We start from the raw sequence: 26648 nt of genomic DNA, 5'->3' as shown, positions 1-26648 counted from the left end.
AATACTGCCCGAGTTGATCATATTGTGTGTCCGGAAGGACCCTAACAAATCATGTGACCTGAAACAACTTTATGAAAACAAAAGCTTCTAATTATACACAAACGTTATAACCGATTAACCAATCATTCACCTTTCTTTAACTAAAGTACTTGGAACCTTTGTGAACAACTTCAGTTTTAAAGGCTAAAGCTATTTCTAAAAATAGCATGCTCCCCTTTTGTGTATGAATACACTCCACATTTCCCCTTATCTCTGCTTAAAGAACTGAGAGCCAGCACTATATAAACCCTTGACTGGATCATACATTATCAGCATCACATTTTAATACAATTTTTACTCTTATCGTATTAGTGTTGTTGATAATATTTTAAGTTATGGAGATAGGAAAGTTTTTGCTGGTTGCTCTTTCATTGGCACTTGTTGCTGGTGTGGCGAAGAGCGTTGAGTTCAGTGAGGACTTGGAAAGCGATGAAAGCTTGTGGGATTTGTACGAGAGGTGGAGGAGCCATCACACAATTTCCAGAGATTTAAGCGAGAAACAGACTCGTTTCAACGTGTTCAAGTCTAATGTGAAGCATATCCATAAGGTGAACAAGATGGACAAGCCTTACAAGCTGCAGCTCAACAAGTTTGCTGATATGACTAGCCATGAGTTCAGAAACACTTATGGATCTAAAGTGAAGCATTACAGGAGTCTCCAGGGAGGCCGCAGAAACACAGAGTTCATGCATGAGAATACTGAGAATCTGCCGCCTACTGTTGATTGGAGGAAGAAAGGAGTTGTCACGCCTGTGAAGAACCAAGGCAATTGCGGTAATTATAGTCTTAAATTGTAAATTTAATGAATAAATTTTAGAAAAACAGGAAAAATAATTGAAAGTGTGTGTTTTATGTTATCAGGTAGCTGTTGGGCTTTTTCAACTATTGCAGCAGTGGAGGGAATCAACAAAATCAAGACAAACAAATTAGTGTCATTATCTGAGCAAGAGCTTGTTGATTGTGAGCCTGACAACCATGGCTGCAGCGGCGGGTTTATGGATAATGCATTCGAGTTCATTAAAGAAAATGGCGGAATCACAGCTGAAAAACTGTACCCTTACAAAGCGAAAGATGCCAAGTGTGATGCATCTAAGGTCCTTGTCAAAGCAATGATTATTGATCAGCTCCATACGCGATAACTTACTAATGAAAACTTATATTTTTGGTTATTGCAGATGAATGCTCCTGTAGTTGTGATTGATGGGCATGAAAATGTCCCTGAAAATAACGAGGAGGCTTTGATGAAAGCCGTTGCAAACCAGCCTGTATCGGTTGCTATTGATGCTGGTGGTTCAGATTTTCAATTCTACAAGGAGGTCTAATGTCTTACTAAAACATAATTGCTTGATCATTTAGTACAATTAACACTCCTTCGGAGCATTTCAATATGTAAAATGCTTTACGCACGAAATTGGGTACAAATTTTTTCACAAAATGACACGTTGTGACAATGCAGGGCGTGTTCACCGGGGACTGTGGCACAGAGCTAGATCATGGGGTGGCTATTGTAGGCTATGGAACAACACTTGATGGAACAAAATACTGGACAGTCAAGAATTCCTGGGGGCCTGAATGGGGAGAACAAGGCTACATCAGAATGCAACGCGGCGTGGACGCGGAGGAAGGGATTTGTGGTATAGCCATGGAAGCCTCTTATCCTGTCAAATTAACCGCTGATAACCCTGTAAAAGCCCCTCTAAAGGATGAGCTTTGAAATACATGATGGTTGAAACACTTGAGGATCGGAGGCGACCATGTCCAGAAATCTGTTGTTTACAGGGAACAATAAATATTAAGAATATTGGAGGGATCTTGACCATATTCCTTTCTAGTTCAACATAAAGTTTGTGTGCTGAAGCATCCTTGTTACCAGTGTTTGTTGCAAGTACATGAATGTGAAAAATATGTGCCATGTTTCTTTTGCAGTTAATTCCAGGTGCAGTTAAATATAAGTTCCAAAGTTCTCAAATACAACAGTACGCCCATCTTTAACTTAAAGAAGCTGCCAGCGAAATTACAAAGCCCAACTTTTATGTCAAAAACAAAATGTTTTACATTTTTGAAATGGAAACAAGTAGAAGAAATAGAGTATCCCAGACTTGTATCCAAAATATAATTTTAAATATAAATTACAGAATTATATTTTATGAGAGACCATAAAAAAAATATATAATAAAATGGAATAAAGGAAATAGCAATCCGTAAATTGATCCCAATGCTTCGTTTTCGTTTAAGTGAACAAGAGCCCATGAAATGAATGAGACATCCTTCGATTTTGGTCTAAATCTTTTTAATATTAGTCTATGTCCAAATTTTGATCATTATTCACTGATCTAAATTATTTTAATAATAAAATATTTATTTTTATCTTTGTATAATTAATTACAAATTCAAATCACACGGAAATATAAACATAAAATAAACTAAAATCCAAAAATATAATATGATATTTTTTAATTTAATAAATTTATTGAGTTTAATATTAATACGAAATCTTATATATGTTGTAAAAAGATTAAAATAATTAGAAAAATAAGATATTAATATATGAATTTGGACCAAAGTCTCGACTAAATTTGAACAAAAAACGAGGGCAAAAACTGCTTCACATTTAGAGGTCTCCTGATAAACATCAAGAAAAGGATCTGCATTGTGATCAAGCTAACCTTATTCTGGGGAGGTTGCAACTAGAACTTAACCTTACTTAATATGAGTGCACTGATATTCCAACGCCAGTGGCATCACGATCAATCAGGCCAACCTGTCAAAGAAGAAAAGTGAGGGATGAAGAGTCATCATCTGAAGATGAAACATCACCCGAATCTGGCGTCCTTAATAATCCTGTCACGATGAGTTATCGTTCATACCGGGCAAGCAAGCCTGCTACAAAGAACCGAATAGCAAATAGACGTGTGATGAAAATTGTTGAAAGCATTGAAGAGGAAGGTGTTTCAGAGTTCACATATGAGAGATCATTCATACGAGTATTGGTGTGCAACAATTCTGTCTGTCTTTTCTTTGCAGTTTTAGGCTGAAATTTATTTATTTTGCTGATTTAGGCTGAAAATTCAATATTGGGCACTTGAAGGTTTTATTATGCTGCAAGCTGGTTTCTCGTCCACCAAAAAAAAAACCTCCCTTCGTCCCACAGTTGAAATATCGTTTGAAAAAATTACCCATATTAAGAAAAATATTAAATAAATAATATTTTTACATTTTTACTCTTTTTTTTTTTGGAGTAAAAATGAATTTCATTAAGAAGAAGCATCATACATCAAAGTCTCCAACAACATACTAGGTGGAGACGTATAAATGCTTTGGCAATCTAGCAAACAAGGTAATCTAGCCATCAAATGGGCTGCTTTGTTCGCTTGCCTTTTAGCAAATATAACCGATAATCCTGGTCTAGATAGAATAGCCCCACGACATTCATCTAACATAAAACCAACCTCTAAAGCATTGTCATGTGCATGGTTAATGGCTTGAACTGACATTAGTGAGTCTGATTCAATTTGAACGTTGTGATATGGTAATGAAAGCAGCCATTGTATTCCCTCACTGATAGCAGCGGCCTCTGCCTCCAAGACTGAACTAACCATCTTCAACCTCTTAACTTTGCCAATGATAAATCTGACTTGGTGATCACGAAGAAGAAGACCAACAGTAAAAGAATTGTCACCCATCTTGATTGCTGCATCCGTATTTAGCTTAAAAGAACCCGCTCCAGGAGGTTGCCATTTGTGAAAAGTAGCCTGGCGACTTAACATACTGGTGTTCAAGTTGGTTATTCGGGTCTCCTTTGCTAGTCTCCAATCAGCAATGTACTTAGCACTCCATTCCATAGCAATCATACCAGTTAATTACTGTCTTGTTTTCCCACACTTTTTTGTTGCGGAAGAACCATATCCCCCATAACACCCTGGCTATAAGAACTATTTCCTCCTGGTTTGCCTCACTTAATTTTTGGAGCAGCCAATCTGATGCAAATTCCACATTGTTCATATCAAAAGAAAGTTCAACATGCTGCCAGCAACTCTTCGCAAAAGGGCAATCAAAAAATACATGCAGCAGGTGTTCTACATCTGTATCGCACATAGGGCAAGTGATTGGGAGAACCACTCCTTTAGCTCTCAACTTATACCTTACTGGAATATTATTGCGGCCAAACCTCCATAAGAAAGTCTGAACTTTATGAGGGATGTTTAACCTCCAGATTTTACTCCATCCTGTACATTGTACAATGCTTGTACGAGCCATATTCATATTACACCAGTGTTGATACCCCGTCTTAACATTATACTGACCATTTGTTGAGCCAGACCATGCCATACGATCTTTGACAGACCCCTGAGGGATACGAGTTCCCAGAATTAAACGAGCATCATTCTCTGTAAAGAAATCAAGAACTTTTGCTTCATCCCAGCTCTTGGATTCATTTATAATGAAGTCAGAAACCTTAATGTTATTAACTCCATAATTCACAGTATGATCAACACAGTAGCCGTCCTTGTTCCTAAGCCATGGATCTTTGATCGCATTGATATCCCTCCCATCACCTAAGACCCATCTGAATCCAGAGTAGAGAGAATCTTTCGCCGCCATCAAACCAGCCCAAATAAAACTTGCTCCAGCTTGCGTTGTAGCCTGTAATAAATGACCATTGGGAAAATAGCGAGCTTTGTAAAGGCGAGCCACAAGTGACCGAGGCTCTTTAATAAGCTTCCAACATTGTTTACCAATTAAAGCAATATTAAAACCGTAGAGACTTCGAAAGCCAAGACCACCTTTATGCTTAGAAATACTCATATCACTCCAGCCTAGCCAGTTAATCCCTTTATTTTGCCGAGAGCTCGAATTCCACCAATATTTGTTCATAATCCTTTCAATCTCTTGACAAAGAGACTTCGGCAACAAGAAGCAAGACATACAGTATGAGGGAATAGATTGAGCACCATTTTTAATGAAGACAGTCTTCCCCGCTTGAGAGATAGGTTTTGATCGCCAACTTTGAACTCTCTTCCACACTTTATCTTTAATGAAGCCAAAGACTTTCTTTTTTGACCTAATAAATGCATAAATGTATGCTTTATTCCACCCTTATTAATTGTTATACAACTTTCAAGAACGTAATTTTGAAATAATGTCAATATATATGCATTTTTTTTTTGTCAGGATCTACATACTCGTAGATGAGTTGTATCATAGATACAATAAGCCGCATCATGGATTACTTTCATTCAATAAAGTTTATCATCTAACCGAAAGATACGCAAAGATATCTCCGGACGTTTAGATAATAAGACTTTAAAGTCTGATAAGAAAACCCGTAAAGTCTCTTTCCAAGCTCCTGAAAATCAAAGCAACCAAAAAGAAACATAAGAATGATAAATTAAGTAAAAGAATGTGTGTGGAAATTAAACCCAATTATGACATAATTCCCGACAAAAAAATATAACAACTTATTCAAAAATAAAAATATTAGAACTTATAAAAATATGAAAAGTTATTATGTCTAACCAAAGTAATAACTTTGGTTAGACACACAATACTAAATAACTCATAATACATACTAAACTTTTCTTATGAGGACAAAAATACATAAACAAAAAATTTAAGTTTTTGTTTGGAAAAGAATGAAAAGAATTAAGCCTTCTCTATATGAAAATTATTTATTAAAAAATAATATTTAAATTCCAATTAACATAAGTTTATTATTTAATTATCCGATTAGTCAACAAAAGTTATCATTAGCATCACAAAGTATAAGAATTAATACAATCTAATTATTAATCCAAGGACAAAATTATCATCACAATATTCATCTAGGACAATAATCGTGTCAACCCATAATGGTCAAAAAATATATGCCACCAATTATGGCCACCCAAAAAAATGGTACAAACTCCTTGAACATAATCAAGACTTATAAGAGCCATCAGTTATGGACTTATGGCACCCAATAAATTCTAATTAATATTTAATAAAACAACAAATTAATATGTCATCTAAGCTGAATAAATGCACATAAAACACTTACCAAACACACATCTATTCAAACGTATGAATACAATCAATTAATCCCTAATATGTATATAGGGATAGGATCAAATAAAAACTTTTTTAACTTACAAACTTACAAACTTTTTTTTTGAATTTTTTTTATTCTCCCAACCTGTTAATCCTTAGTTATAGAAAGTATTTATATTTAAAATTATTGAAAAAACGTCACAATTATAAAAATAACGCATAAATAAATCGTGCATTCAACACATTTGTAACTGGGGTTCAACATTGGGTGTAGAACATTAGTTATCATTGTGTTGAATACATTTATAGAGATGCTTAAACTATACCTCTGGGGTTTGGGTAGGGTCTAGAAATATAAATATTGGTTATATAATAGGTTTAACTTAGTTTTTATATTAAAAAATTAGTTTATGTACTTCTCCAACACAATTTTAATCGATGTTCAACAAAATATCTTAAAAAATGTTGAACTCAAGTTATATATGTGTTGAATAAAAAAAGTTTGTAAGTTTGTAAGTTTGTACCAGAACCCTCCCCTATGTATATATGTCAATATATATATACATTTAAAACTAAAAGTACATGGGGAATTTTTTTTTCCCAAAAGAGACTTTTATTTTTGGACGGCAGGAGTAAGTAATAAAAAATTTATCTTAGTGTTTATATTTGTCTAAACCTAAATTAATAGGGAAAATAGATTTTTTTGTCACCGAACTTATTATGTTTTTAGAAACTTGCCACTCAACTAATTTTTTTTACCTTTTAGTCACTGATGTTAGGTTCGGAATTTTTTTTGCCACTAAAGTTAGGTTCAGATTTAATTATTACCATTATATTAATTCTTTATAGTATTATTAAAAAATAGTGATAACTTGTAATATTTTGATGATTTGATATATGTCTATATTTATGTATAGTACTTTTATGTACCCAAGATCGTTTATCTTCGGTGATAAGAGTTAAACACATATTTTACGGTTTCTAAAAGTGTACTCTCATAAATTATTTTATTCTTTCTTTCGAATAAAAATTTAGTGTTTGAATTTTTATACGCAAAAAGAAAATCTCATAAATCATCGAAGATTAAGTTTTTCTCTCTATTTATTTATCTTTATCTTGAAAATTATAATAAGATAAAGTTATTAAAAATTACGAGGATAAATTTAAGAAAGATCTTAGGCTGAACTAGGTGATTGAAACTTTAATAGTGAAAGATGATGCATCATATCACTCAATTAGACTTTATTTTATCATGGAGAGCATAAATTATTTGAAGTCATTGATTTCATACTGATTATTTAATGAATTTCTAAAATTCTAATTACGATTTTTCCTGATTTTAATTTATATCACCTCATTTTATGTTATTATTGCTACATACAAAGATATAAACATACATCATATTATCAAAAAATTATATAATATCACTATGTATTAATGATGCTACAAAAAATTATCACAATGCTAATAATTATATCCGAACCTAAGTTAGTGACTAAAAACAAATCCAAACCTAACATCAGTGACTAAAAGGAAAAAAAAATTAGTTGAGTGGCAAGTTTCTAAAAACATAATAAGTTCGGTGACAAAAAAATCTATTTTCCCAAATTAATATTGTACCTCAATTTTCTACTCCTCTCTTTTCAAATAACTTGGATTTTTGACACGTAATTAAGTGCATTGATTTTATAAATAGAATTAATATTTTTTTAAAAATTATTTTTTATTCAATATATATCATAAATATATGATTAATTGTTACAATTACTTCTCCTCAGAAAAGAGAAAAAAGTTGTTTCAACTAGTCTGTTGTCCCTGCTGCTCCAGACATGGCTAGGTAACTCAGGCCATTTATCTAGCCACGGTTCATCCTTTTATCCACTGGACACTCTAGTGCTTCTTCCTAATTTTATGCACCACCTAGTTCACATCATACTCTTACATTCATTTATCTGTCAGAATACCTGTAGTCTATACACTCTACAGTAGCCCCTCTGTAAATAGGTAAGCATATGGAGTAAGGCACAAGAATTTTGTGCATCCAGTTTCTTTTACTTTCCATATATATACACTTGTTTAATTCGTTTTATTAGTCAACAGTCAACACTCAGCAGTAGTAATATTCTCGAAACGTGATTTCCGAAGAAAAATATCGATCTTTCCGTCCCATTCAAATTGTGTACATTAGTTTGTCGCATGCTTTTTAATGAGTATAGTTCTTTAATATCATTTTAAATTATTTTTTTCTAAATAAAAAATGATATTAAAATTTTTATTCAAAAATAGAAAAAATAAAAAGAACATTATGAATTATAATATATAGAAATCACGAAATACGTGTAAATAATGAATATAACCCACTGGGACGGATCGCGGAGTACCCAACAAAGTGGTAAAAAACAAACAAATTTTTCACATGTTATTTTTCAAAAACTTTCTGAATAAATATAATAAATATATAAAAAAATTAAATGGTATAATTAAACATGTTTTTTTTTACATGCCTTGACGTATAAAAAATAAAAGAAACGCTTATAGGGGTGTATTGGATTGGGATTTTAATGCTTTTTTTTTGCATTCATGAAATCCGAGGGTATTCGATCGGGATTGTTTGAAATACATTAAAATTTTGAGGTATTCAATTGGGATTTTAAATTATGTTACAAAATCTGGTGATATTCAATTGAGATTTAAATTATAATTTTTAAAATCCATTAGAATCTGATGGTATTCAAATGATGATGTATTTTTTTGGATTTCATAAAATGATGGAATTTGTGGCATTCTTCAATGTATTTTAAAGTTTTTTTAAATCCCACCAAAATCAATGGAATTTTGAAGCATTGTTCTTAAATCCTATCAATTCTGCAACATTTGATAAGAATTCGCACAAAATTAAAATTACATAAAATCTATGAACTAAAAACAATCCAATTAAAATCCCAAACTAATACAACTCTCCTGTTCTAGAACACTCTTATCTCTAAAACATGCAGACTGGGAAGTGAGAGGTCAGCAAACCATAAATTATTTTTTTCAAACAATAAAGGGCAACCAACTTCGAACTACTTGATTAATCACAGCATATTTTACTCGCGGTCAGTATCTAGCTCGCTCTGTGACATATTTATGTATTCTTCTAAGTTTCTCATCAAGTGATGGAGTTTTTTTCTTTTGACAAAATGCAAATTCACTCCATTAAATTAAAACAAGTCTAGTCGGGACAGATCCTCAACTGACAATGCAATCAGGTTAATAAACAATAAAACGAGCTAAACAAATAGCCGCATTGTTTCCAGACTGCTTAACACAATGAATCCAATGATTCTTGAAATTGAAAATGAATACAAAGGCTTCTCGAGTAATCCAGCCTACATCAATCCCGAAAATGGTAGCTTCACAATTGACCTTCACAATAGTTACATGGCTGTTGCGGTGTTCAGACGACTCAGTTGCAAAAACTAAGCAATGAGGAAGAAGAATCCTCGAATAATGAACAACTATAATTTGTGAAAGGTGAGCACATGCGATCGCCACCGTTCCAAGCATACCCCAGCTATCTACATGCCGGGAGCCAGCTATAGACATGCCGAAAGTATTAATGATGCGATAAACCAGATCTCCCAAAACTCCATCCCAATCATTCTCATTGATAATGCCGGAAGACATAACAACCACAAATATAACACCCAAAAATTGGGTACTAAATCAACACACGCCAAAAGGTGAGACGGAAAAACACAATCGGACCTTTGATTTCAAAAGATCTGATTTATTCAGAAAACAATCAAGTCCAAGCTCAAATCCGAAACAGATCTGAAAATAAAACTCGATTGAAATTTTCGAGGTTTAAGCAACACTCGATTTTATTGAAAAACAAAAAACAGGTAAATATGGAGAAGATGGGAGAGCGAAAATGATTTGGTGAATGTAGAGGATGAAGGTGAAGAATGGAGAAGTGACAGCTAATTTTGGAAGTCGACTCTCAAAACCCTAATTTGAGAGAGACTAACAGTAGAGATCGGAAAGAAAAGTTTTTATCAAGTGATGGAGTTTAATAGTACTACAGGAGTAGAAGTATTGCTTTTCATAAATGGAAAGAAAAGTTTTTATCAAGTGATGGAGTTTAATAGTACTACTGGAGTAGAAGTATTGCTTTTCATAAATGGCTGCTGCAGCTAATAAAACTCATCATAAAAAGAAGATACATTCTCTCTCAATATCTTCCCACACAGTTCTTCATTATCCTCTCCCTCCCTCATAGCCTCCTATTCTACAATATCATAATACCCCACAGTAATTTTTCCGCAGCACTGGTCTCCAACCATCTCATCTCATAGCCTCTAAAGACCGTCACTGTTGGATCCGCCAGAAATCACATCATTGTCATAGTCATCCCCGCTATTCACACCGTCACTTTCTCCACCTCCAGCTTCTCCTTCCCGTGCTTCATCATCGCCTCCCTCTTGATGGTTCTTGTTGAAAGCAATTTTACTAGTGGTGATAGGGACCGGGTTACTCAATGTCCGGCCATCTCGAGGCGGTGAAAACACCACCGGCATATAATCCTCCGCTTCCGCATCGCTCGGAAACTTTGAACTTTTGAAATGCTCTTTCAGTGCCTCAAGTCCCTTTACATTTATTTACACCACAACAATTTGTTGTTATTATATATAATCATGTAGTAGTATTGTTTTGACAAATTAAACACATAAAAAGATGTTCAAATGTACCTGCAACCTAGCATAAGTAACCTCGCATATTTTTCTTGAGTTGAAAACCTCCCAATTTTGATGGTGAAAAGCTTTGTAAAGCCTTAATGTTGCCTCTGGAGAAGTCATGTTCACGAACCCATATCCCACGTTACACTTGTTCCTGATCACAATAACAATAACACATGTACATTAATGTTAGGATCAGGCCCGAGCTTCTAGGGAAGGTGCTACCTTATTTCTTTATACATAGCACATTACAAGCGCGCGCCCGTGTTCGTGTAGGGAGATGCATTCTAATAATTAATCTCTCCCTAGCATAGGTTCAAAGATTAAGAAAGTTTTATGTTGTATAGGAAATTTACCCAAAATCAATGGGAAGGTAGACAAAGTCGTAGGAAGACAAAGGCTGCTCATCGTCATCAATCTGCTGGTTACAGTGAATGCAGTGGTTATCCAGCATGTTGAGCAATAACTTCTGGCTGCATTTTCCAAATATAAAGTTTAAGTACAGGGAATAGTTGTATGGAAGAAAGCAGATTAAAATACCTGTATTTGTTGGGGATGTTTTTGATCATGACAGTGGTTCTTGGATCACTGGAATTCGACAACTTAATAGAATCTTCATTGATCAGGAATCTGAGATCATGCTCTTTCTGAACACTCCATCCAGCCTTATTACTCTTCACATGCTTCATATTTGTGACGCCGCCCATGCCAATGCTACTACTAGTTGCACCCCTTCTATTCGAATTTCTGTCCCGATTCTCGACCCCTCCTCCCCCTTTCAGATTCAAAGAAGCCATTGTTGCAATAGGGCTTTTAGAGATCCTGCCCGAGACACGGGGTTGCCAAGGTGTGGAATTTGAATGAGCAAATGCTGGAGATCTTGGTGGGCGACTGGGGATAGAATTTAGCTTGCAATTGAAAGATTTTGGGAACCTTCTGTTGTACCCAACTGGCTTACTAAATTCAATCAGAAGATGCCTGCCGTTGATTTCTTCCCCATTCATCACGGCAAAAGCCCTGGCTGCATCCCTTGTATCATAGAACTCTATAAACCTTTGGCTCCGCTTCAGTGGTGGCTCTCTCAATTCCTTCACACATCCTACATATAAACACACAATATCTTGTCAAATTAACAACAAAATTACAAGGGTGCTGCCAGGGAGGTTTATATAGGACATATGATTTCTAGACGGTCAGATGAATATTCAGCAGTCAGGATTACAAAAAATTTTTCAACTGGATATTCGGAAATCATATGCAGCCTAAATCGTCCCTGCAATCGACTCCCACATTAGTACATTACAAATATGCATTTCTTCATAATTAGAAAAAAGTACCAAATTCTTCAAAAATATCCATGAGAGAACGGGCAGGGAAATGGGGAGGGACATTGAAAATGACAAGAGTGCCCTGATTGTAAGACTCCGGGTAGCCTCCAATCCCAGGAACCATAAACTGGGCCCACACAGCACGACCAGCCACCAACCCACAAGCCGGCGGTGGCAGCGGAACCGGGAAACTAAGCGGCGCCACCTCGTACGGAGAATTATTCTTGTTCATATTCATCACATCATTGAAATGTTCTCTCACTCTACACTGATGTTGCATGTGTTGCTTTTGTATCTCAGCAAGCGCTGTCTTTGCATGTCTCAGATCATAGAAATGAACGGCCACGATTCCTTCTCCGACTCTCTCCATCTCCACGGCTCTTACATCTCCGAACACCTCCAAGTCTCTTCTCAACGTCGACTCGCTCACGTCCGTAGGTACTGAGCTCAGTAAAAGTACCCGTGACGGCGTGGTCGACGCCGGCGGCAAGGCTAAGGGGAGTGGAGGTTGGTCCACGCTAACGTACGCCGGCGGCGCAGGATAAGCAATGTTTTGCACGGCCAGAGTTTCAGAGGGTAAATGGTATGTGTGGGAGTAATATATTTGGGTGGTAGCAACCGGAAAAGGCGCTTGCGGTATGAATTCTTGTGCACCGGGGTCTAATGGTCCGGGGTGGTTGAGAAGAGTCCTGTGTTCCATGGCCGGAAAAGCAGGGAAGAAAAGATGGGGGTGGGAGAGAGATACACAGAGAGAGAGAGACGCGGAGAGAGAGTAATAATTATAAGAGGGGATGTTTCGCCGGCTGTATCTCGAAAGTATGCACTAGCTTCTCGAGTGACAGCAAGTACTCGTACTTATATCTCTCTCTCTTAATTGTACTAGTACTTTTTCTTTTTCTGCCCCGTCCTAATTTTTTATTAAAATTTATTTTCTATTATTTTTTATTTATTTTAAAAATTAAAATTAAAATATTTGATTGAATCTTCGGTATATAAATCTTATTTTATTTGTATAAAATATATAAATTTAAGTCAGACTTAGTTAATATTTAAAAATTATACTAGACACTAACTACACACGCGAACCATATCTGTTCATCTATCTACACGAGAAATATTCGTTTCATTTTAGTAACATTGATTCTGAAAAAATACAAACGAGGTAATCATATCTCAAAGAGAAGATTGGCGTGAACAAATTTGTCTCACTCTACACGTCCAAATTTTAACAGAAGTGGTGCAGCCTTACTGGCTACAACTAAGTTGTGGTGTGTTGTTACTTGTTCCTGAGTTCCATTCCACTACCAAAATGGTTAGCTTGTCTTTTTGCTTCCTCGAGAAATTTACGCGGTTCTCGTCAGTTCGGTCATGTGATTAAAGTTAAATTAAAATATAAATAATTTTTTATTAAATCTATATTTATAATCGAATTTACGATTATGATTCACATCAATTTCAACTAGTGAATTATAATTTATGTGATTTAGTTTGCGGTTCAATTTTTGTTATATATATACAATAATTTAAGAAAAATAAATTTGAAGCATAAATTATTACACATTTCAGGTCCAAGTAATTAATATAAAATCTGAAATTTTTACGATCAGCAGATGACAGTGATAAACTTGTATAAGTGTGTGTCTATTCTCTGGTAATACAAAAGCGAGAGTTTGGGTTTCAACTTGTAGTAACGGTACACTGGAAAAAAATTGACGCAAATCAATTTCATTTATTAGGGGTAGATAAAAAAATCAAATACTCAAACTACTCCCTCCGTCCCCTTTTATTTGTCCCTTTTGAAAAAATAACGCATCTTAAGAAAATGTTAGGTGGATATCTTGTTTTCATACATATCCTTAATAAATGTAATGAATTAGATAGAGTTGTGTATATATACTATATGCTGGTCAAACATTGGAAGTTGTTACATTTTGAAAAAACATACAAAAAGTTGCTTTGAAAAGAGAAATGGACAAGTAATTTGGGACAAAAAAAAATTTCAAAAGGGACATGTAAAAGGGGACGGAGGGAGTAATTTTTTGTAAGATGCATAATTTTTTCAAAAATGACATGTAAAAGAGAAGAAGGAGTATTCATTTTATGATATCATAAACTAATGTTATATATAAACATGTGTGTGTCGTTTATTAATTTTTATAGTATAATAATACAATTTGAAAGATATAAATTATTATAAATATATATTTGCGGTTCACGGTTTAAATCTTGTGATTTTCAAATATTTAAAATCATAATAAATAAGTGATTATTCAAATTTATTTGCAAATTGCAAGTTATAATTCATGATTATACATAAAATATGGTTAGAATATACAGAAAATATGGTTCGAATACAGGTGATGCGACTGGATAATACGGTTGAGAAGGTCATCTATGATTCTATGACCCTGAGTTAAGCATATGCTGTACTGATTTCGTATCAGAAGAAACCCTTTTCAGGGCTTACAAAAAGCAACTGATGGTGATGTCTCCTTCTTTCCCGGGCCCCAGTTTGCCTATTTTCGCCTTTCTAGTTTCTAGTGGTCACTTTTAAAAAATATATATAAATTGGGGGGCAGAGAGAGAAGTATGTTGAAAAATGTTTGAAACTACACGGCCGTTTAAGTTAGCTTAAAAAAAATACTTCTTCTTTATAATAAGAAAATAAAGAAGTGGAGTAGAAGTGAGAAGTAAATAAGTTGATAAAGTGTTTGGTAAAGAAGCAGAAGTTGTGAGAGAGAAGTTATCATTCTCAGCTTCTTAAAAGTGCTTCTATTTTTTTACACAAACAGATAAGAAAAGCAGAAGCCAGAAATAAGAGTTGATTCTCGTAAACAAGCACCACCAATATAAAAAAAATTTAAAGATTTTTTTAACACTTCAAGATTCTAAATTGTTCGTATTAATACCATATCAAAGAGAGATTAGATGTAAGTCTCATGTGTGAATATTTGATTCTATGTTATTCTTAATATTTTCACAATATTATATGGACTCGGATATTAATTGATTCGAGGATGAGTAGTAGTGATCCATATTTTGTTAAAAAGGATTTTAGTTAAAAAATATTAATATATATCATAATATTCACTTTAGACTTTCTAAGAGCAAGTCAAATAAGATATAAAACGTAGTTATTTCTAGTTCGCAACTCTCTCTCCCCCTCTCAAACCCTAGCCTCTATTAAAAAATTTTGAGGGGCTTCCATCGGTTTTCACCGGTGGAAAGCCCCGATTTTTTTTCCCGTTTGTTTGAAATCTTGTTTTCTTTTCAATAAGTTTCCAATTTATTTGGGTTTTGTTAGTCTCTCCTTTTTGTGAGAGTTGATTTTTGTTTTGGTGTGTTTTGATGTTCTCCATGATCGAGGTTATAGACCGGCATGATTTTCATGGGTTTGATTCAGGTTTAATGGTTATTATGGAATCATATCTATGGTCGATTGTTCAGAACAGTCATGTGAAATTCAATCGGGTGAAAACCAATCAGGTGAAAACAAGTACATATATTCAAATCATCTTCAAATCGCTTAGTTGACTCTTCAAGAAAAAAGTATTCAACAGCGATATAATTCAGCGTCTGTCCAATTTCGAATATATTTGTAGATGACGTATGATTTTTTATTAATGAATTGATTCTTTTTTATCAAAAAAAAGAAAAAAGAACAAGTCAAATAGGTTGTCTATCTCATTATCTATTATTAATATAAATATAAAATAACGAGACTAGTGAATCCTAATGATTTGGGGAATCTATGTTTAGTGTCAACTACAATAGCAATTTCTATTTTCAGTTCTCTATTATTATTTCAATAATAGATTTGAGGGAAAGAAGGGGAAATAGAGAGAAAAGATAAATAAAGAAGAAGGAAAATGATTTTTTTATCCATAAATATTAAATTAGATAATGAGTAGAGGTTATTTAAAAATAGATAATCAAAATTTAGGGATGTCCTGATGATCAGTTGATTTATTTAACCTATTGGACATCTTAATTTTTTTCATCAAAAGTTCTTAACTAATAACAAAAACGGAGAACATTGCTATGTGTGTCCAACTCTAGTCTCTTTACAGATTATATGCAAAACACAATATCGACATGAAATTGTCTAATTCAGGCCAAAACATCCCCATTTAGATAATCTATTGGTATTTTTATATAATCCCGATTTAGTTAGGTCTCTATTTTTAAAATTTATACTTATCAACAATATTTCAAAATTATTCTTTTTCATTTATCATTACCAGTATTTGAAAGTCAATATAAACAATATGAGTTGAGATGGAAAAAACAAAATCATTCAAAATTTGAAAATCAAACCGGCCGGTTGATCCCATATCTGATATTATTACTCCACATTTCATCAGTATACCACTCATAAACAGTGATCAATCAAAAATTGGAGCATTGATTATCAGAAGCACGGCCACCACCACGTTATTATGGCTTAACTAGAACAATATCAAAACATGGTTCAAATTTGAGACATGCTTTAACAAATGTTATTGGACAACTACTTTTGCCGAAACCACAAGATATCAATAACATGCATAATTATATCTTTGGACGAAGTTGTTATGCATAGAAATATAGCCAATCAGAACCTGATACAAAGTGATAAAACTTGATGTACAGATATATGTATAAAACAGTGTGTGAATGTTTATATGTATATATGCTGCTAATCAATGGAAGAGAAGAAAGAACTCTTGTATTGATACTTGTCAAAGCTTGTTTTGTTTGATACATGAGAAGAGCTGATTTATAGAATACAAAGCGTGTGAGAGAATCTGTTCCATATTGAATAATACTAGTGAACTACCCAACTACTTACTTACTGAACTACTGCTGTTATTTACTATGAGAAGACTTTGTGTGCAAAGGAAACAGCTATCAACTTAATATATTTAACACCCCCCCTCAAACTGAAGTTGGTCCAAAAATCAACTTGAGTTTGTTAACTAAATCACGAAATTTGCCGGGAGAATGAGATTTTGTGAAGATATCTGCAGTATTGTCAGCACTTGAGACACTATGTAGACAAACTGTGCCTTTTGCAACTTGTTGACGAGTGAAATGACAATCAATCTCGATATGTTTCGTACGTTCATGGAAAACATCATTGTGAGCAATGTCTATGGCACTTTTGCTATCACAATAGATAGAAGTGGCTGGAGAATGAGTTACACTCATATCTTCAAGTAACCATCGTAGCCAAATTAATTCCTGTGTTGTGTCAGCAAGAGCTCGATATTCCGATTCGGCAGTTGACTTAGAAGCTAGTGATTGTTTCTTACTACGCCAAGAGATAAGAGAATCACCAAGAAAGAAACAAAAACCAGTCGTAGAACATCTGGTAGATGGATCACCACCCCAGTCAGCATCTGAATAAGCATGTAATTCAAGTGAAGAGTTGTTTGAATAATGTAGTCCATAAAATATGGTGCCTTTGACATAGCGAAGTATGTGAAGAACAGCTGTGAAGTGGGGGGTACGAGGAGCTGCCATAAATTGACTAACAATATGAACGACATGAGCAATATCTGGACGTGTGACAGTGAGATAAATCAAACTCCCAACCAACTGGCGATACAGTGTAGGATTGGGAAGTAATTCACCGTCTTCAGCGTTAAGTTTAACCTCGTATTCCAAAGGAGTAGAGGTAATCTTAGTATCAGTAATTCCAGATTTCAACAAAAGGTCAGATGCATACTTCACTTGTGATAGAGTGTATCCAGTAGGGACAGAAGAAACCTCAAGACCTAAGAAATAGCTTAGTGAACCAAGATCCTTCATCTCAAATTGCTGACTGAGAAATTGTTTGAGTTCAGAAATTCCTGCGGTGTCATCTCCAGTAATGATCATATCATCCACATATAGAAGAAGTAGAACAATTCCTCGTTCGGAACGTCGAATGAAAAGGGCATGATCATATAGACTTGAAGACTCGTCGGAAGGACCAGGTGAGTAACTCGGTGAACCCAGTATATGGATTGAGTTTTGTAATGGAAAATGAGATGAGTAAAATGATCTGTTTGACTTGTTAATAGGTCGCCGCGCCAACTGTTTGTGGAAACGACTGAGAGAGATAGTTTTACCAGAAACAATGGCTGTCACCGGAAACAATGGCTGTAAAACGTGGAGGTAAGGAGCTTTAAAGCTCTGATACCATGATAAAACTTGATGTACAGATATATGTATAAAACAGTGTGTGAATGTTTATATGTATATATGCTGCTAATCAATGGAAGAGAAGAAAGAACTCTTGTATTGATACTTGTCAAAGCTTGTTTTGTTTGATACATGAGAAGAGCTAATTTATAGAATACAAAGCGTGTGAGAGAATCTGTTCCATATTGAATAATACTAGTGAACTACCCAACTACTTACTTACTGAACTACTGCTGTTATTTACTATGAGAAGACTTTGTGTGCAAAGGAAACAACTATCAACTTAATATATTTAACACAAAGTAGTCATTCATGCTACCTGGTATCAAGTATGCAAATTTCTTAGTAGGGTTCTTAAAATCTTCACTCTACTGCATCATATAATTAACATTTAGTGTATGCCCATGGCAGATCCCTAATCATTTTACATATTTATACACATTCTTGAAATGCAATTATATTTCATATCCCAATTACTCAAACATTATTTGCTGACTAAAGATCGTGGCAATCCTATAAGCAAACATGAGATTACATTCAAGAAATCATGTACAATTCATGAAATCGTCACTGCTTTTACCCTTACCCACCAGCCACCATCTCCGCCTTGTTTTTTTTCACACGACTACTCCCCCCACATGCAAATGTAAACTCAAAGCCCTTTATGAAGCACAAAAGAAGTCCTCCCCCATCTGAATGCCTCCTGTTATGATGCTGGTGATGAGGACGTTTCTTTTTGTGCTTACCATCATCACTTTCATCCCAATCAAAAGAATTCATTTTCGTCTGCTCTTTCGTGCTTTCATCATCGACACCAGCCATCCAATTGTTATCAAATGTAGCACTTCGAGCAAAACTCTGGTGCTCCGGAGAATTAACACGGCTAGTTTCATTTAGAGCTGCCACGATATCCGATGGCAATGGCCTCAATGTTCCTGACTCGGTTGATTTGCTTGAGCATCTTTTTCTTCGTGTTTTCTTTACTACTTTTGAGTCTTTCTCATTTAACATTAGTTTAAAATCTTGCACATTCTCTAAATCTTTCGAGGGCTCAAATTTTTGTGCTATAATCTCCTCCAAAGATTGACAAGATTTATCTTTTACCTTCTGCTTTGCTTCAGAGTCGACATCTTTATCGACAATATTAATCGTTACATTTATAGTCCCTTTCAAAAGACCCGACGGACGGGAAATTGGAAGTGCCATGGGTTTCATTGCAGAATTATTATTCAAAACATTTTGAATAGGCAACCTTGTTGTTCCAATGGGAAGATCACGTAGCCAAGCTACATTATAAATCTCAAAGGTAATAGCAGAAGAGCGCGATCGCATAAATTTCTCATCTACGCGAAAAACCATCTTGTGATTCCAGCTTGGATTTATGTGGCCTTTATGATCCAGTGGTGTTTTCTGATTATGATCATCATTTACACGTGCAGACACATAAGTACGTAACGTTTTGGCCGTGCAAGGAAGATCATGGGCAGAAATGACATTGACTTCCAGGAGTTTGTAGGGAGTTTCGTCCATATTGGGAGGAATTGTGATTGGCGGCATTGTTGACATGGGTTAGGGGGTGACGGTGGCGGATGGGTGGTAAAGCTTATCGTCCTGGTTTTTGGACGACAAGCAACAACGGGTAAGAAGATAAAGATGAATTGCATATGAAATTGTTGAAGAACTTGAGGTGATAAGGAAATCAAGTTTCTCATCTTCTGTTATTGTCTTTTACATTTGTTACCTAAATTTAGAAAATGATTGACGGAACATTACTGCAACTTTACATTTATACATGCAAGATGTTATTAGATGAATTCACTAGAGATTAAGAAAACTTTTAAGAAAATATATAACCTTCTTAGTTCTTCCATCAAATGCTCGATCATATTTGGCGCCCTATGTTAAAAATTTTCAATATGTTTTAAAATTTTAGAAAAAAGTAAAATTTATATGTAAAATAATTTTGATATTATAATTTTTATTAATCACTAATATTAATGTAATTTTAAATTTATATGATGTTGTACCAATACTGAGGAGTTGTTGATCAGGTTGAGAGCAATTAATGAACCAAATCCGATCTAATTATATAGTTAAACTAAAATAGTCATATCCATTTTACAATTTTACACATACAAGAATATGCGAGATAAGACTAAACTAGGAGCTAGTTTAAGTATATTCAAAATATTAATTTATGATTTAAGTGATTTAAAATGGTAAATAAAGAATAAAAATGATCTATTTGGATGATTCCATATTATAAATAAATTATGAATAAAAATTAATTTTGAAAATCTAAAATTGTGTAATAATTTGAGACTTGACTAGTTTAAATAATTAAATTTTACTTATATATTAAAAATGATGGAATTATGTATTGATTGACAAGCAAATTAAATATCCAACCAATATTTTCTTAAAATACATAATTTTTTCATAAGTGGACAGGGAGTATAATAACAGAATATAATATTTAACATTAAAAAGGAATCAATATATTGAATTTTTTGTATGACAAAAAAAAACAAAAAATATATTGAATTTTTTGTTAGACGCAGGCGGTTTAATAGAAACAAATAAAACCCAACCAAACAGAGCCTAGGGTTTTAGCCTTCTCTATCTTTACAACCCTGGTTGTAAATTCTGAAGAGAGAGGCAGCGAAGCAAATCTTCAAAACAAACCATGTCGGCCTCAAAGCGATACAGCATGCCGGAAATTACGCCGGAATCACTCGCCGCCTCCGGCAGAAGCTCGGAAAAGCTCAGCCTTCCGGTACTCCAATCGAAAATGAAGTGCGATCCGGAAGGCTACGAAACAGAGCTATCTTTACTCTACAGTCAATTCAAGTCATCTCTCGAATTGTTCCGGCAACAAGCGGCGCTCAATTTCACTTCGATAAGTGGTATCGGCGGCGATCCTACTGTTGCTAAAGACCTCGGGGATAGAGCTATGTTTTTGGCTCATGTTACTCCTTTTTACCCCAGGCAGCTCGTTGAGTTTCCGAAAGAGCTTGCGAATTTTCTTCGGTCCGCTGCGAGAACATTGCCTAGCTTTCTTAGGTGTCAAATGACGCAGGCGTTAATACTTCTTATTAATCGGCAGGTATTGAATTTGCCTTGGTTTTTGATACGTGATTGATTGTGGTTATGATAATTGAAGTTTGTTTGTAATCTATCACTGCCAAAAGACGAATTTTGATAAAAACAGTGTGTAGAATGAATATATAGTGCTGTTATAATTGTGAGTAATTCGACTGTGAGGGCAAACTGTAATGTAAGTGTATATATTTGCGGCTAATATATTCTGACTATGTAAGGCTATTTTTGTTAGATGGAAAAGAACTTGATAGTTCAATTACCAGACCACTAAATTCAATTCCATTACACATTTACAATGGCGTAATAGTGTCCGTAAGCACAGAGCACCACGACATTATATGGTATATCTCGTGGTAGGTATAAGTGCTACATAATTTAATTGGATTTGTGAGAGTCGAATATTCAAGTTATACTTTGTCCACTTATGATGTACCAGTTATTATTTGTCTAAGTTGGGTCTTCAGTATATGTAGATTCCTAAATTTTTTGACTTTGCTAATTACAGAAGAACATTACAATTTTTACTCTATTTGTATACCCTGTGCAGTGATTTCTTTTGATTTTTTAGCTTGTACATGAATGTGACTCAAGTGTGTGTATGTTAGACAGTTGAGATTGGTGAGATCCTTGCGCTATTTATGGAACTTCAGACCTTGGGTGACAGGAATTTGCAGAAGTTAGCTTTCTCGCATGTTATTCATACTATCAGGCGTATGAATCAGAAGCACAAGAACGAAGCCAGAAACCGGTCACTTCAAAACATATTATTTCCTATGCTACAGGTAAGTAGATTTATTCTTCCTGTGTTCGACTCCCTTGTTTTTCTTTGGTTGGTTTATATTGATGTTGTTTGGTAGGAGGAGGATGAGGCAAAAGCAAAAAGAGCACTTGTGACATTATGTGATCTTCACCGGCGAAAGGTGTGGTTCGATGATAGGACAGCCAACGCTATATGCTCAGCCTGCTTTCATACATCACCAAAGTAGGGATCAGTATTTGAGGAATATATATACGTGCGTGTGTGTGTTTGTGTGTGTGTGTGTGTGTTATTTATCTTAAGCAATGTATATGATCATTGTTGAAGTCATGTTTTTGATTCTTCAGAATCATGATTGCTGCTTTGTCATTTCTACTCAACTACGAGAATATTGAGGACGATGATAGTGACGATTCAAGCAGTGAAGATGAATCTACACCACAACATCAAATTGTCCTCAGCAAAGAAGCCGTGTATAAGGTGATCTGTTAATACATCATAGTTAGCTGTTTTTGAGTCCTGACCTTCTTACGAGGTTCCTTTGTATGGCTAATACCCCAGTGACTCTTGCATCACTTTTTCAAATATCTTTACTAGCGAACAATCCCTAGATATTTTGAAGCAAAATATATCTGGCAAGTGTTGCTACTTGTAACAAGTTTGCTTTCTTATTTCAGTTTATGATAGTGTATGATTTTTTTTTAATTGATTTTAGGCAAATAATACGGGAACAACTTCAAGCAAAAAGAAAAAGAAAGCAAAATTGCAGCGTGTCATTCGTAGCATGAAAAAGCAGCAGCGCCAGTCTTCAGAAAAGACTACAAGCTTAAGTTCATATTCACCTCTTAACCATTTAAATGATGCTCAGGTAATAACAATCATATGAGGTTTTGGTGATCACTGATGCTCTGCAGTTTTAAGAGAGCAAGATAACTCTTCATACTTTTATAATTTGTTTTCAGGGATTTGTTGAAAAGATGTATTCTCGTCTCCAAACTGCTGACAAATTTGAGGTATTCAGACTGATATGTAACATTTAGCTTTTTCTTTTTAATTCATTCAAGACCCAATCTGCTCCCATTTAACACCATTTTATGTGTCACATAAGTTATTATAATTACATGCTGGTCTATTTCGGTGTTCAATAGGCATATATACTGAAATCTGTACCTTTTATGTATGTTTTGTATTGAATAATCATCATCATTAGGCTATCATGAGCAACAGAAAGCAGCTATTGATAACACTAGATATTAAAACTAGTTTTAGTTTTATCTGAACCCAGAGAATCTATGATAAGAACCTGGTACTTTAATTTTGTTCTACTTAATAGAGCATCAGTAGTTCTGCCTAATCAGTGCACTTTATATGCTGGAAAAGGTTACAGCCACTTGATTTATTCACACTCACGATTCTCGTTAGGCAATAAGTTTAGTTTCATATGGTAATTTACAGACATATAACAGCTGTACAATGTTTTCTCCCTTTGCAGGTTAGGATGATGATGGTGAAAGTTATCGCTCGAACTATTGGCCTGCACCGCCTAATTTTATTGAACTTCTATCCATATATTCAGAAATATGTTCAGGTATGCTAATATAATCTTATTGCATCTAAATTCAATACTCCTACTATATATATTTAAAGTCTGCTGTCTCTATTGAACTTGCAGCCTCATCAGCGAGATGTTACAACCTTACTTGCAGCAGCAGTTCAGGCCTGTCATGATATGGTACCTAACTTCTCCAGCACAACTAATTGATAATGTGTTAATGTATGTGTTTGACTGTTTGATTTTTATATTTAAATGTTTTGACTAGGTACCACCTGATGCAGTTGAACCACTGTTCAGACAAATTGTAAATCAGTTTGTGCATGATCGTTCTCGCACTGAGGTATTGCTTTATCTCTTGTTGTGATAAATTCAATCACAGGGCATCACTTATGTTTTGATTGTTCATTTCCTAGGCGATTTCTGTTGGACTAAATGTCGTGCGGGAGATATGTTTGCGAATTCCACTGGTATGACTTCTTTCAAGAACCTTAATCAACTCTGAAGTACATTTTTTTATTATGATTTTTAAGGATAATTGTAAATATGTTTCAATCCAGCCAAACTTCTTATACTGACTCCACTTTTTTTGGTTGTGGTTAGTTGATGACAGAAGATTTGCTGCAAGATCTTGTATTATACAAAAAATCAAATGAGAAGTCTGTTTCATCAGCTGCTCGTTCACTTATTAGTTTATTTAGACAGGTATGCTCGAGTCCTCCCTCTCGCTCCCCCCCTCCTCTCTTTCTCCCTCTCCCCCACTTCTTGGTCATCTGAGTACTCTTTTTTAAAATAGCTGATTACAGAAAACTATCTTACTGTGTAGGTTTGCCCCTCACTTCTAATCAAAAAGGATCGTGGCCGCCCTATAAACCCAAAGGCAAGGCCTAAAGCGTTTGGGGAGGTGAATGTTTCTAGCAATGTCTCTGGTGTTGAGTTGTTGCAACAGGATGATGAAGAAAATGAGGACGACAATGGAAGTGATGACGACAACGAGATTGAATTTGGTAGTTCTGATAATGATTCTGAAGATGGTACAGAGATTGGTACTGCCTATAGTGGTAGCGAGGATTCTGAAAATCAATGTGGGAGTTCTTCTGAATCTGAAGATGACCTTGATTTAAATTCTGAGAGTATGGACAATATGCAAGAGGAGAATGAATCATCTGGAGATGAAGACGCTACTGACTTATCTGACGACGAGACTGATGTTTGTACTGAAGTCAACAGTGATTATGAGGGAAATCTTGAAGATTCCGAGCATTCACAGAAAGCTAGTGGTAAAAGTGTCATGGATAGTGATGGGGTAAAACGTTCTAAAGCAAAGAAGAGAAAGTTTTCTGATTTTGATGAAGAGTTAAATGCTGCCAGTAAAAGTCTACGCGCTCTTAAAAAACTCGCTGGAGAAAAGGAGGAGCCAGCCTCTGTGGATTTGGATGATTGTATCTTGTCAAATGAGGATTTTAAACGAATTAGAGAGCTGAAGGTATACTTAATTTGTTGTGAGCTAGTCTGTGATTCATGTAAGTAATATGCTTTGCTTATAACATCTGGAGTAAACGTAATGCATAAGCAATTATATTTGCTGGTTTCTAGAGTTCTAGTACAATGTTGTTGATCGTTATTGCTCCTTTGCCTACTAAAGGGTAGCGGATATGAATTGCTTTATATATTTTAACCTGTTAGTGTGCTTTTCTTATTGCTGATAGGCAATGAAAGAAGCAAAGATTGCTATGACACAGCATGGTATGTTGCGGAAAGGTGTAGATGGAAAATCAGCGCCATTTAAAATCCCAACCTCAGAGCAGTTGAGTTCCAAGCGCGTGGATGCTGCGAAACTTGAGGTAGTTATCTTATTCTCTCTTGTTCTAAAAAAGGTTTTCCCAGGCTTTGAGTTCCTGCTAGTTTATTTTTTGCCAAATTACCTATGAGGATATCCACGTATATATCGTTACTCAGGCCAACATACGGAAAAAGCTAACCAAGGATGAAAGGCTGGCAATGGTCAAAGCAGGGAGGGAAGAAAGAGAAAAGTATCAATCTCGAGCTGCTACAAAGCAGAAAAAGGTATGCATCTGCTTAATTTGTTCACTCTGTTGTGTAGTTTTCTAGTTGATCATTTTCGAAATCAAACATTTTATAAATAAGAGCAATGTTTTATTTTCTAATAATGTTACCTACAGTAGTATCCATACATCAAGGCGCACTTAAAAGTTATAAGGTCTCTTTTGTATGGTAGTATATGATGTACAATGTATGCATTGAAACTATTTTAGCCACCTTTCAGTTACAAACTATGGTACTACTATATATTAATGGTCGACCTGGATTAATATATACAACCATAAATTGCTGCTTAAAATTCTTTATTTAGTGTTTGTTTGGAATGTCCGTGTTTAATGTTTTTATCGTGTGCAGACTGGTGGGACAAGCAATAAGCAGAAGCAACACAAAAAGGCCATGCCCATTGCTGCAAAGAGAGCAAAGATAGCAAAATCTCGGCAGGAGAAGAAAAACAAACAGAAGCATGCTAGCAAACAATTTAGGGGGAGGAAAGCATGGAAGTGATTCAGAGAATGTTGTCTTGAGGTTGGTGTTCAAGCAGACATATATATTCCCGGAGAAATCACATTTTTTAAAGTCAAAATATTTCTTAGTATTTATGTTTTTAGTCTTGCTGAACTATTATGATTTAGTTTTCGCCCTGTAGCTGACATTATTCGATATAGGAATTTTTTTTGTGAAACGACAGGTTTAGGTATGAACTCTCAAGTGTACCTCCAATTTTGTGATTTATAATATTGTATACATTTATGTCCGGATCATTGTATTTCTTCATGTATCGTGATTACTCTTTTTTTTTTTTTTTGAACTATCTTGATTACTTTTATTGGTTACCATGTTCGCTTCGTTTGATGAATCTATTAGTTTCTCCAAGACTCCAAGCCAATGGC

At 34.8% G+C, this 26648-nt stretch overlaps 3 protein-coding genes across 3 annotated transcripts; 2 read left to right on the top strand and 1 right to left on the bottom strand.

Moving 5' to 3' along the window:
- Positions 1–299: 299 nt before the first annotated feature.
- On the top strand, positions 300–1969 carry LOC108206744 (vignain-like). The gene is made up of 4 exons (XM_017377136.2): positions 300–813; positions 901–1133; positions 1215–1355; positions 1496–1969. The coding sequence occupies exons 1-4, from the start codon at positions 375–377 to the stop codon at positions 1751–1753; spliced, it is 1071 nt and encodes a 356-aa protein (XP_017232625.1). The 5' UTR covers positions 300–374; the 3' UTR covers positions 1754–1969.
- Positions 1970–9950: 7981 nt separating this feature from the next.
- On the bottom strand, positions 9951–12925 carry LOC108208132 (protein terminal ear1 homolog). The gene is made up of 5 exons (XM_017378622.2): positions 12125–12925; positions 11328–11886; positions 11144–11260; positions 10800–10941; positions 9951–10697 (listed from the first exon to the last, which is right to left on the bottom strand). The coding sequence occupies exons 1-5, from the start codon at positions 12813–12815 to the stop codon at positions 10410–10412; spliced, it is 1797 nt and encodes a 598-aa protein (XP_017234111.1). The 5' UTR covers positions 12816–12925; the 3' UTR covers positions 9951–10409.
- Positions 12926–20883: 7958 nt separating this feature from the next.
- LOC108209784 (uncharacterized) lies at positions 20884–26512 on the top strand. The gene is made up of 15 exons (XM_064087834.1): positions 20884–21389; positions 21991–22167; positions 22243–22367; positions 22490–22622; positions 22858–23010; positions 23105–23155; positions 23635–23730; positions 23815–23878; positions 23967–24037; positions 24111–24164; positions 24298–24399; positions 24521–25180; positions 25404–25538; positions 25654–25761; positions 26113–26512. Exons 1-15 carry the CDS (start codon positions 20970–20972, stop codon positions 26260–26262), a joined length of 2499 nt encoding a protein of 832 aa, XP_063943904.1. The 5' UTR covers positions 20884–20969; the 3' UTR covers positions 26263–26512.
- The last annotated feature ends 136 nt before the right edge of the window (positions 26513–26648 follow it).

The sequence above is a fragment of the Daucus carota genome, chromosome 2, assembly GCF_001625215.2.
Source record: "Daucus carota subsp. sativus chromosome 2, DH1 v3.0, whole genome shotgun sequence".
Taxonomy (NCBI): Eukaryota; Viridiplantae; Streptophyta; class Magnoliopsida; order Apiales; family Apiaceae; genus Daucus; species Daucus carota.
This window is presented reverse-complemented; position numbering and strand designations above follow the sequence as displayed.

Coding starts and splice junctions, on each gene's coding strand:
- LOC108209784 (XM_064087834.1), top strand. CDS start 20,970: ATGTCGGCCTCAAAGCGATACAGCATGCCGGAAATTACGCCGGAATCA. Junction 21,390..21,990: donor TACTTCTTATTAATCGGCAG/GTATTGAATTTG, acceptor TGTGTATGTTAG/ACAGTTGAGATTGGTGAGAT. Junction 24,400..24,520: donor TTATTAGTTTATTTAGACAG/GTATGCTCGAGT, acceptor CTTACTGTGTAG/GTTTGCCCCTCACTTCTAAT.
- LOC108206744 (XM_017377136.2), top strand. CDS start 375: ATGGAGATAGGAAAGTTTTTGCTGGTTGCTCTTTCATTGGCACTTGTT. Junction 814..900: donor GAAGAACCAAGGCAATTGCG/GTAATTATAGTC, acceptor TTATGTTATCAG/GTAGCTGTTGGGCTTTTTCA. Junction 1,134..1,214: donor CCAAGTGTGATGCATCTAAG/GTCCTTGTCAAA, acceptor TGGTTATTGCAG/ATGAATGCTCCTGTAGTTGT.
- LOC108208132 (XM_017378622.2), bottom strand. CDS start 12,815: ATGGAACACAGGACTCTTCTCAACCACCCCGGACCATTAGACCCCGGT. Junction 10,942..11,143: donor TACCTTCCCATTGATTTTGG/GTAAATTTCCTA, acceptor TATTGTGATCAG/GAACAAGTGTAACGTGGGAT. Junction 10,698..10,799: donor TTACTTATGCTAGGTTGCAG/GTACATTTGAAC, acceptor ATAAATGTAAAG/GGACTTGAGGCACTGAAAGA.